The sequence below is a fragment of the Penaeus japonicus genome, unplaced genomic scaffold (genome assembly GCF_977035675.1).
Source record: "Penaeus japonicus unplaced genomic scaffold, GWHDUDI00000001_assembly GWHDUDI00000013, whole genome shotgun sequence".
Classification (NCBI taxonomy): Eukaryota; Metazoa; Arthropoda; class Malacostraca; order Decapoda; family Penaeidae; genus Penaeus; species Penaeus japonicus.
This window is the reverse complement of record NW_028234415.1, coordinates 8,125,193-8,137,692: the sequence shown is the minus strand read 5'-3', so window position 1 is coordinate 8,137,692 and position 12,500 is coordinate 8,125,193. Positions and strand designations below refer to the sequence as shown.

Here is a 12,500-nt window from a genome sequence, read left to right as displayed (position 1 = left end):
CTTTGCCCCCAGCCGCTTGCCCCCCTCTACTCCTTTTCCCCCCTACCCTTCCCCCTCTATCTCTCTTCTCCCCTTCTATCTCCTTTGCCCCCTCTACCTCCTTCTCCCCTCTATCTCTTTCTCCCCTCGACCTCTCCCCCTCTATCTCTCTTCTCCCCCCTATCTCTCTCCCCCTATCCTCTCCCCTCCTCCCTTTTCCCCTATCTCTCTTTCCTCTACTCTCTCTCCCCATCTCCTTCCTCCCTACGCTTCCCTTCTTACTTCTCCCCTTTCCTCTTCCCCCTCCCTCTCTCTTCCCCTTTTCCACTACTCTTCCATCCTTCTCTATCTCATTTCATCTTTTTCCTTTTCTTACTCCTCCTTTCTCACTTCTCCCTAGTCTATTTCCCCCTCTCCCCTCACCAATCCACGCTCTTCTCACTTCCTCTCTTCTCTCTTCTCACTGCCCCTCTTCCTTCTCTCTTCTTTTCTTCTCACTTCTCTCCTCTCCTCTCTCACTCTCTCCCCGCTCTTCTATCCCCTCCTTCTCTCTCTCCACCTTTTCCCTATCCTTCTCCTTCTCACTTCAATAAAACCTCTCTCACTGCTCCTTTTCTCCTCCATTTCTCTCTTTTCCTCTTTTCTCACTTCCACTCTCCCTCCGCGTCCACTTCCTCGCCCCCTTTTCTCACCGCCCTTCGTCTCCCCTCTCACTTCTCCTTTCCTCTCTTCTCCTTCTCCGCTGCTCTCTTCTCAATTTCTCCTCTTTCTCTTTCACTTCTCCTTTTTCCCCCCTTCTCACGTCTTTTCTCTCTCTTCACTCCCTCCTTCTCTTATATCACTTCTCCTTCTCTTCTTCGCTTTCCGTCTCCTCTTCCCTCCATTTCCTTCTTTTCTGTTCTCACTTCTCACTTCTCTCCTTTTTCTCTTCCACTCTCACTTCCCTCTCTTCTCTCTTCTTACTTCACTCCCCGTCTCTTTTTCTTACTTCTCCTCTTTTCTCTTCTCACTTCACCTCTTCTCTTCTTAAATCGCCTTCCACTTCTCTTCTTTCTCCACCCACTTCCCTCTTCTTCCTCTCCCTTCTCCCTCTCACCCCTTTCCCCTTTCTCCCTCCCCTCCTCTCCCATCTCCCTCGGGCCTCTTCCACTTCCCCTTTCTCTTCTCCCTCCTCTTCATCCTTCTCTCTCCCCTCCCTCTCCACCTTACCTCTTCCCCCCTCCCCACCCCTCTCCCACCCTTCCTCTTCCTCTCCCCCCACACACCCCACCCCAAAAAACCACACAAACCCAAACCCCAAAATTCCCCCCTACCCACCCACCCACCAACCACAAACCCCACCTACACCCTTAAAAAAAAAAAAAAAACACCAACACCTAAACACTCCCCCAACCCCACTACCCCCCAAACCACAACATAAAAACCCCGAAACCCAAACCCTTCCCCCCTCAAACCCCCCCATCCCACAAAGGCCCGCACGCCCCCCACAACCCACCTCTAACGCAACTTCGACGCAGCCTGTGGTTCAGGCAAGCAGAAAATGGAAGCGTCTACATCCTCCGCCACCACGGACATGTTGTGCCCAAGACCCGTCACAATAGTGTTGTCAGACATGACCACAGAGTGAATGGTCTTCTGTGATGTTCCTTAATACACCATATCCTAGTGACAAGAAGATACATTAAATATTTGTGTCTGCCTATTAGCTATATGTCTTTGTAAACATGTATCTAATTTGTCTCTAGTTTGAATGAATATTTTATTGTGCTATGTTTAAATCTGATATTCAAAAATTGTATATTTTCCTTCCATACCTTGATAATATACAGGTATAACAACTTGGCTAATTAACACAAAAAATTATCGTATTCCAAAAAATGTGTAGATATAAAGACTCCTAATGTCATATTCGATTCATACCTCTATTGCCACTTCGCTGTATTAATGAAAATTCTAAAAGTCGTAAGAAAATGTCAAATAAAATGATTCATACTGGATGATTATCTTACCTGCCGCCAGTTCTCTTTGTGTATCGCGCAGACACGAATTTCTAGTATTTATCACATAACTAGATCCTATTACTGTTCCTCAGTGCGTGAAAGCTTTCGAATTACTCTTAAATCAGGAGAAAAACCTAACAGACTGTCAGTGTTCTTTCGTCGTTCGGGTTTTGGAAGTTGAATGGAGATCGCGATTCAGCGAGACAAAAGAGTAACGGAATGCGCATCGAATTTCTATTTTCTTTGAAAATCGGAAATGCATATGTTTGGTAGGTGTATATCATCTGTTTTTTTGTTTGGTTGATTATTTACGTAATATTCTGTTTATTTTGTGGATTAGTTAACATTCATCGTGGGACTAAAGTTTGTTTGTTTACAAAACATAAATCAGCTGATCAACGATATTTTTTTTTTAATGAATAAATTAATAAGGTAATGTACATCATTACAAGCTATTTTTTATACAATTCAAACGCGAATGTTTAATCAATAAATAATAATTTCGTGTGGTTAACTTAACAGCTCGTTACACCTGCTAACTGTATAATTGCCTTATTTAGCGGTAGAAGTCCATTTAAAGAACAATTTAAAAAACGTGACGTTTTTAAAAATGAGATTCACAGAATTTCTTCAGAAACGACATATTATCTAATTACACGAGTTTCGCACAATTTCTTTAGAAACTACATATAATCTAAATTATATTACACGAGATTCACACAGCAGTTACTTTAGAAACGACATATCTAACTTATATTACAATAAGTTACCGCATACAATAAGCACTACCTATCAAAACTGTAGAGATCACAACCTTTCATACTGTGATCATCACAACATTCATACTGTGATCATCACAACCTTCATACTGTGATCATCACAACCTTCATGCAGTGATCATCACAACCCTTCATACTGTGATCATCACAACCTTCATACAGTGATCATCACAACCTTCATACAGTGATCATCACAACCTTCATACAGTGATCATCACAACCTTCATACAGTGATCATCACAACCCTTCATACAGTGATCATCACAACCTTCATACAGTGATCATCACAACCTTCATACAGTGATCATCACAACCCTTCATACAGTGATCATCACAACCTTCATACAGTGATCATCACAACCCTTCATACTGTGATCATCACAACCTTCATACAGTGATCATCACAACCTTCATACAGTGATCATCACAACCTTCATACAGTGATCATCACAACCTTCATACAGTGATCATCACAACCCTTCATGCAGTGATCATCACAACCTTCATACAGTGATCATCACAACCCTTCATACTGTGATCATCACAACCTTCATACAGTGATCATCACAACCTTCATACAGTGATCATCACAACCTTCATACAGTGATCATCACAACCTTCATACAGTGATCATCACAACCTTCATACAGTGATCATCACAACCCTTCATACAGTGATCATCACAACCTTCATACAGTGATCATCACAACCTTCATACAGTGATCATCACAACCTTCATACAGTGATCATCACAACCTTCATACAGTGATCATCACAACCTTCATACAGTGATCATCACAACCTTCATACAGTGATCATCACAACCTTCATACAGTGATCATCACAACCTTCATACAGTGATCATCACAACCTTCATACAGTGATCATCACAACCCTTCATACTGTGATCATCACAACCTTCATACAGTGATCATCACAACCTTCATACAGTGATCATCACAACCTTCATACAGTGATCATCACAACCTTCATACAGTGATCATCACAACCTTCATACAGTGATCATCACAACCTTCATACAGTGATCATCACAACCCTTCATACTGTGATCATCACAACATTCATACAGTGATCATCACAACCCTTCATACAGTGATCATCACAACCCTCATACTGTAATCATCACAACCTTCATACAGTGATCATCACAACCCTTCATACTGTGATCATCACAACCTTCATACAGTGATCATCACAACCTTCATACTGTGATCATCACAACCTTCATACAGTGATCATCACAACCCTTCATACTGTGATCATCACAACCTTCATACAGTGATCATCACAACCTTCATACTGTGATCATCACAACCCTTCATACTGTGATCATCACAACCTTCATACAGTGATCATCACAACCTTCATACAGTGATCATCACAACCCTTCATACAGTGATCATCACAACCTTCATACAGTGATCATCACAACCTTCATACAGTGATCATCACAACCTTCATACAGTGATCATCACAACCCTTCATACTGTGATCATCACAACCCTTCATACAGTGATCATCACAACCTTCATACTGTGATCATCACAACCTTCATACAGTGATCATCACAACCTTCATACAGTGATCATCACAACCCTTCATACTGTGATCATCACAACCCTTCATACAGTGATCATCACAACCTTCATACAGTGATCATCACAACCCTTCATACAGTGATCATCACAACCTTCATACTGTGATCATCACAACATTCATACAGTGATCATCACAACCTTCATACAGTGATCATCACAACCCTTCATACAGTGATCATCACAACCCTTCATACAGTGATCATCACAACCTTCATACAGTGATCATCACAACCTTCATACAGTGATCATCACAACCCTTCATACAGTGATCATCACAACCTTCATACAGTGATCATCACAACCCTTCATACAGTGATCATCACAACCTTCATACAGTGATCATCACAACCTTCATACAGTGATCATCACAACCCTTCATACTGTGATCATCACAACATTCATACAGTGATCATCACAACCTTCATACAGTGATCATCACAACCCTTCATACAGTGATCATCACAACCCTTCATACAGTGATCATCACAACCCTTCATACAGTGATCATCACAACCCTTCATACAGTGATCATCACAACCTTCATACAGTGATCATCACAACCTTCATACAGTGATCATCACAACCTTCATACAGTGATCATCACAACCTTCATACAGTGATCATCACAACCTTCATACAGTGATCATCACAACCTTCATACTGTGATCATCACAACCTTCATACAGTGATCATCACAACCTTCATACAGTGATCATCACAACCTTCATACAGTGATCATCACAACCTTCATACAGTGATCATCACAACCTTCATACAGTGATCATCACAACCCTTCATACTGTGATCATCACAACCTTCATACAGTGATCATCACAACCTTCATACTGTGATCATCACAACCTTCATACAGTGATCATCACAACCCTTCATACAGTGATCATCACAACCTTCATACAGTGATCATCACAACCCTTCATACAGTGATCATCACAACCCTTCATACTGTGATCATCACAACCTTCATACAGTGATCATCACAACCCTTCATACAGTGATCATCACAACCCTTCATACAGTGATCATCACAACCTTCATACAGTGATCATCACAACCTTCATACAGTGATCATCACAACCCTTCATACAGTGATCATCACAACCCTTCATACAGTGATCATCACAACCCTTCATACAGTGATCATCACAACCCTTCATACAGTGATCATCACAACCTTCATACAGTGATCATCACAACCCTTCATACAGTGATCATCACAACCTTCATACAGTGATCATCACAACCTTCATACTGTGATCATCACAACCTTCATACAGTGATCATCACAACCCTTCATGCAGTGATCATCACAACCCTTCATACAGTGATCATCACAACCTTCATACAGTGATCATCACAACCTTCATACAGTGATCATCACAACCCTTCATACAGTGATCATCACAACCTTCATACAGTGATCATCACAACCTTCATACAGTGATCATCACAACCCTTCATACTGTGATCATCACAACCTTCATACAGTGATCATCACAACCTTCATACAGTGATCATCACAACCCTTCATACTGTGATCATCACAACCCTTCATACTGTGATCATCACAACCCTTCATACTGATATCATCACAACCTTCATACAGTGATCATCACAACCTTCATACAGTGATCATCACAACCCTTCATACTGATATCATCACAACCTTCATACAGTGATCATCACAACCCTTCATACTGTGATCATCACAACCTTCATACAGTGATCATCACAACCCTTCATACAGTGATCATCACAACCCTTCATACAGTGATCATCACAACCCTTCATACAGTGATCATCACAACCTTCATACAGTGATCATCACAACCCTTCATACAGTGATCATCACAACCTTCATACAGTGATCATCACAACCCTTCATACAGTGATCATCACAACCCTTCATACAGTGATCATCACAACATTCATACAGTGATCATCACAACCCTCATACTGTGATCATCACAACCTTCATACAGTGATCATCACAACCTTCATACAGTGATCATCACAACCCTTCATACTGATATCATCACAACCTTCATACAGTGATCATCACAACCTTCATACAGTGATCATCACAACCTTCATACAGTGATCATCACAACCTTCATACAGTGATCATCACAACCTTCATACTGTGATCATCACAACCTTCATACAGTGATCATCACAACCTTCATACAGTGATCATCACAACCTTCATACAGTGATCATCACAACCCTTCATACAGTGATCATCACAACCTTCATACAGTGATCATCACCTTCATACAGTGATCATCACAACCTTCATACAGTGATCATCACAACCTTCATACAGTGATCATCACAACCTTCATACAGTGATCATCACAACCTTCATACAGTGATCATCACAACCTTCATACAGTGATCATCACAACCTTCATACAGTGATCATCACAACCTTCATACAGTGATCATCACAACCTTCATACAGTGATCATCACAACCTTCATACAGTGATCATCACAACCTTCATACAGTGATCATCACAACCTTCATACAGTGATCATCACAACCTTCATACAGTGATCATCACAACCTTCATACAGTGATCATCACAACCTTCATACAGTGATCAACATCACAACCTTCATACAGTGATCATCACAACCTTCATACAGTGATCATCACAACCTTCATACAGTGATCATCACAACCTTCATACTGTGATCATCACAACCTTCATACAGTGATCATCACAACCTTCATACAGTGATCATCACAACCTTCATACTGTGATCATCACAACCTTCATACAGTGATCATCACAACCTTCATACAGTGATCATCACAACCCTTCATACAGTGATCATCACAACCTTCATACAGTGATCATCACAACCTTCATACAGTGATCATCACAACCTTCATACAGTGATCATCACAACCCTTCATACAGTGATCATCACAACCTTCATACAGTGATCATCACAACATTCATACAGTGATCATCACAACCCTTCATACAGTGATCATCACAACCTTCATACAGTGATCATCACAACCCTTCATACAGTGATCATCACAACCTTCATACTGTGATCATCACAACCTTCATACTGTGATCATCACAACCTTCATACTGTGATCATCACAACCTTCATACAGTGATCATCACAACCTTCATACTGTGATCATCACAACCTTCATCCCCTTCATACAGTGATCATCACAACCTTCATACAGTGATCATCACAACCTTCATACAGTGATCATCACAACCTTCATACAGTGATCATCACAACCTTCATACAGTGATCATCACAACCTTCATACAGTGATCATCACAACCTTCATACAGTGATCATCACAACCTTCATACAGTGATCATCACAACCTTCATACAGTGATCATCACAACCCTTCATACAGTGATCATCACAACCTTCATACAGTGATCATCACAACCTTCATACAGTGATCATCACAACCTTCATACAGTGATCATCACAACCCTTCATACTGTGATCATCACAACCTTCATACAGTGATCATCACAACCTTCATACAGTGATCATCACAACCTTCATACAGTGATCATCACAACCTTCATACAGTGATCATCACAACCTTCATACAGTGATCATCACAACCTTCATACAGTGATCATCACAACCTTCATACAGTGATCATCACAACCTTCATACAGTGATCATCACAACCCTTCATACAGTGATCATCACAACCCTTCATACAGTGATCATCACAACCCTTCATACAGTGATCATCACAACCTTCATACAGTGATCATCACAACCTTCATACAGTGATCATCACAACCCTTCATACTGTGATCATCACAACCTTCATACTGTGATCATCACAACCCTTCATACAGTGATCATCACAACCTTCATACTGTGATCATCACAACCTTCATACAGTGATCATCACAACCCTTCATACAGTGATCATCACAACCTTCATACAGTGATCATCACAACCTTCATACAGTGATCATCACAACCTTCATACAGTGATCATCACAACCTTCATACAGTGATCATCACAACCTTCATACAGTGATCATCACAACCCTTCATACAGTGATCATCACAACCTTCATACTGTGATCATCACAACCCTTCATACTGTGATCATCACAACCCTTCATACTGTGATCATCACAACCTTCATACTGTGATCATCACAACCCTTCATACTGTGATCATCACAACCCTGCATGCAGTGATCATCACAACCCTTCATACTGTGATCATCACAACCCTTCATACTGTGATCATCACAACCCTGCATGCAGTGATCATCACAACCCTTCATACTGTGATCATCACAACCCTTCATACTGTGATCATCACAACCCTGCATGCAGTGATCATCACAACCCTGCATGCAGTGATCATCACAACCCTTCATACTGTGATCATCACAACCCTTCATACTGTGATCATCACAACCCTTCATACTGTGATCATCACAACCCTGCATGCAGTGATCATCACAACCCTTCATACTGTGATCATCACAACCCTTCATACTGTGATCATCACAACCCTTCATACTGTGATCATCACAACCCTGCATGCAGTGATCATCACAACCCTGCATGCAGTGATCATCACAACCCTTCATACTGTGATCATCACAACCCTTCATACTGTGATCATCACAACCCTGCATGCAGTGATCATCACAACCTTCATACAGTGACCATCACAACCCTTCATACTGTGATCATCACAACCTTCATACAGTGATCATCACAACCCTTCATACTGTGATCATCACAACCCTTCATACAGTGATCATCACAACCCTTCATGCAGTGATCATGATGTACAACTTTTTCCTTTTGCAAAGACCATCCTATCACTTTTTGCGAAATCATGTTGCTGTAGAATATCGGGAATTCATTAAGTGTATTGCCTGTTGGTTTAATAACTTTGCTGATCTTGATCATTTTAATAGATCTACCTGCAAGTGGTAACATTAATAAACAGTTGAGGTAATTGAACGCAAATATGAACAAAAATCTTACAAATATCTCGGAAAATTGATTAAATTAATTATAACAGCCAATGTACACCGGAGACATTTCCTAATTGTCCTTAAGTTCATCTGGAAAAAACAGGTTTATTCTTACTTAATAATTTCTTGCATCTTTAAGCTATTAGTATAACTTTTACATGGGAATGGCAGTTATTAAATGTGAATTATCACACCCAATTCCTTGTGTAATTCATGTTTATAACTTTTGAAACTATTTAAAATTACAACCCAAACTGAAGTAAGCGCTCATCATGTGAAATATATTGCCCTTTTATTTATTTTATTTATTTATTTTTATTTTTATTTATTTTATTTATTTTTTTCCCCCTCGATAGTGATCCCATTTGCTCTCTGTGGTTATATCTCCTAACGGCACAGCATGGAGTTATTCCAATTCCCAGCATCATTTGTTTTAAAGAGAATGCGTTCTATGGTCTCATTGAATATCTTTTAGCTAGAAATATCATTTATCAGGTTTCTAAACTTTCAGAACAAGGTAAGCAATGGTACAAGGAATGGTTGTCTCATTACCTATAGCATATGTTATACGGTACGTCAAAGTACGGTTCGCGAGCTACTAATCAGTGGGTCGTTTGCTCTCATAAAAATGATATAGTAACATGTAATAATCTGATTTTCTAATCAACAGATAAAGTACGTAACAACAAAAAATAAAAAAAAATATCATGCCCAATGAATAAGGGCGTAAAAAAAACTACTTAATAGTTTGTAATACTGTCCAATAGGGGCGCAAATTTGAATGTTGAAACCTATTCGGATCGCAATGAAAAAAAAAAGTTTGAAAAACAGTGGCCTTTACCATGACATACATCTTTTTACCTCTAGACAGCCTTGCGCTAAGTCAGGAGTTCCCAAACGGTACATGTACCCTCTGTGGTAGATTGGCACTTCTGAGTGTACACCATGAATAATTCAGAATAATTACCTGAATCTGCCATTCGAGCACTACTCCTAATTCCACTGACACAGCTTTGTGACTCAACATTTTTTTTAGAAGTGTTAGGAATAAATTGAAATAAATTAAGTATGCAAAAAAAAAAAAAAAACATCGTACTGCAACTGTAGTTTTTCCTCGTATTGATGGACCCGTTGCCAAGAGATTCAACCAGGGTAAATAGACCTTGGGTTTAACGATTTCATTGGTATTATTTTATGACTGCGACAAGTTTCGTCTACCTTTACTCATTAGTCTTAATACATATAACATGTGTTTCCAGTAGTGTGATCTAATAAAGTAATAATTATTGTCGAAATGTATCATTAATCATTACCTTTTTTTTTTGGGGGGGGGGGAGCAATAGATCCGCCACTACATGGGAGTTTTTTTCTGTTCTGATTAAGGCCCATCAAGCTGTTGAAAAAAAATAAATGAAAAAGAGACATAGCACCATCTAGCACCCAGGGATCAATCATGGGATATCATGTAGAGAAAGACACACCCATAGAGTCTAGGTCCATTGTGGATATATATCAAAAGTGCGAATTTGTTGAGTAAGTTTTTTTTTTCTTCTTACCAGCGGACATAACGGTGTGTACCTGTCTTATCTATCATATATATCTTATTTATATCACAAATCTTGTAATTTCTAAAGATAACTGAATGGATCACTAATATAACAGATTTTCCCAAGAAGTGTTATTTTTTCTACCCAATACTGTATCCCCAAATCCATCCCCATATCACTGACACTGTATACTGATATAAACAGTATTCACAGTAGCATAGTTTATTAGTAATACATCGAATACGATCAGAGAGTGATCTTACGATGACCAACATACGTGGACATCAAGATATTCAACATAATGCACAGTGATACAGCGGACAATTTAGTAAGTATAAGCACATATTCGTCAACAATGCACGTGCTCTCGTGTTAACCCTCCCCCCTCCCCCCTCCCGCATACTCCCAGGGATTCGCAAACGAGTGTGAGAAAACCCACTTCAGTCCAAAGCTGTTGGAAATGTCCGTTAGCACTGCACTGTCAGTTTCAGGGTATATGCTGGCAAAGGTCAAACGCGGACATGCCATAGTTGAGGCGTGTAATATGTGGTATGTTGACATGGGGAAACTTTTTTTTTTCTTTTGAAATACGTGTTTCCTGGTGGAAACAATTAATTGATCCTTCATTGGTGATTGTCACATCTGTTTGTATGTTTATAATATATATATATATATATATATATATATATATATATATATATATATATATATATATGTATATATGTGCATATATACATATATATATGTATATATATATATGCATATATATATATATATATATATATATATATATATTATATATATATATATATATATATATATATACATGTGTGTGTGTGTGTGTGTGTGGTGTGTGTGTGTGTGTGTGTGTGTATATATATATATATATATATATATATATATATATATATATATATATATATATATATATATATATATATATTATATATATATATATGTATATATATATCATATATATTTATATATTTATATACATACATACATATGTGTATATATATGTATATTTATGTATGTATATATGCATACATATATATATATATATATATATATATATATATATATATATATATATATATATTTATTTATCTATATATATCGAATGTGGTAATCTAATAAGCGAAAACACAAGTTGTTCAAAACTAACCGAAAATAAAGTTATTGCCCACACAGATTTACAGTTTTATCTTGCTGTAGACATGATATTTGTTATAAAAAAAATTTACGCGATCGTTATTACCCATCGACTGGCCTCTAGTTACTGCATTCATCAATAAAAATATCGTGCGCCATGTGATGTGGAGCTCTTATTGCAAGCAAAGATATTTTGAAGTAGACGTCAAAATTTCGGTTAAACTCGATGTTGACAATCACAATGTTGAAGAAATGGAGTGAATTCATCCTAAAACGTGGTGAACACCAGACACAGTCTCTCTCTCTCTCTCTCTCTCTCTCTCTCTCTCTCTCTCTCTCTCTCTCTCTCTCTCTCTCTCTCTCTCTCTCTCTCTCTCTCTCTCTCTCT

At 38.7% G+C, this 12,500-nt stretch overlaps 1 protein-coding gene across 1 annotated transcript in view; it reads right to left on the bottom strand.

Annotated features, from left to right (window-relative positions):
* LOC122252547 (uncharacterized) overlaps positions 1–2,128 on the bottom strand; it is a 24,212-nt gene extending 22,084 nt beyond the window's left edge. Inside the window, exons 1-2 of the mRNA XM_086543129.1 lie at positions 1,989–2,128; positions 1,482–1,641 (exon numbers count right to left, since the gene is read on the bottom strand). Coding sequence (XP_086399255.1) covers positions 1,482–1,593 — 112 coding nt within the window. The 5' untranslated portion in view covers positions 1,594–1,641; positions 1,989–2,128. The remainder of the gene's footprint in view (positions 1–1,481; positions 1,642–1,988) is intronic.
* Positions 2,129–12,500: the final 10,372 nt, after the last annotated feature.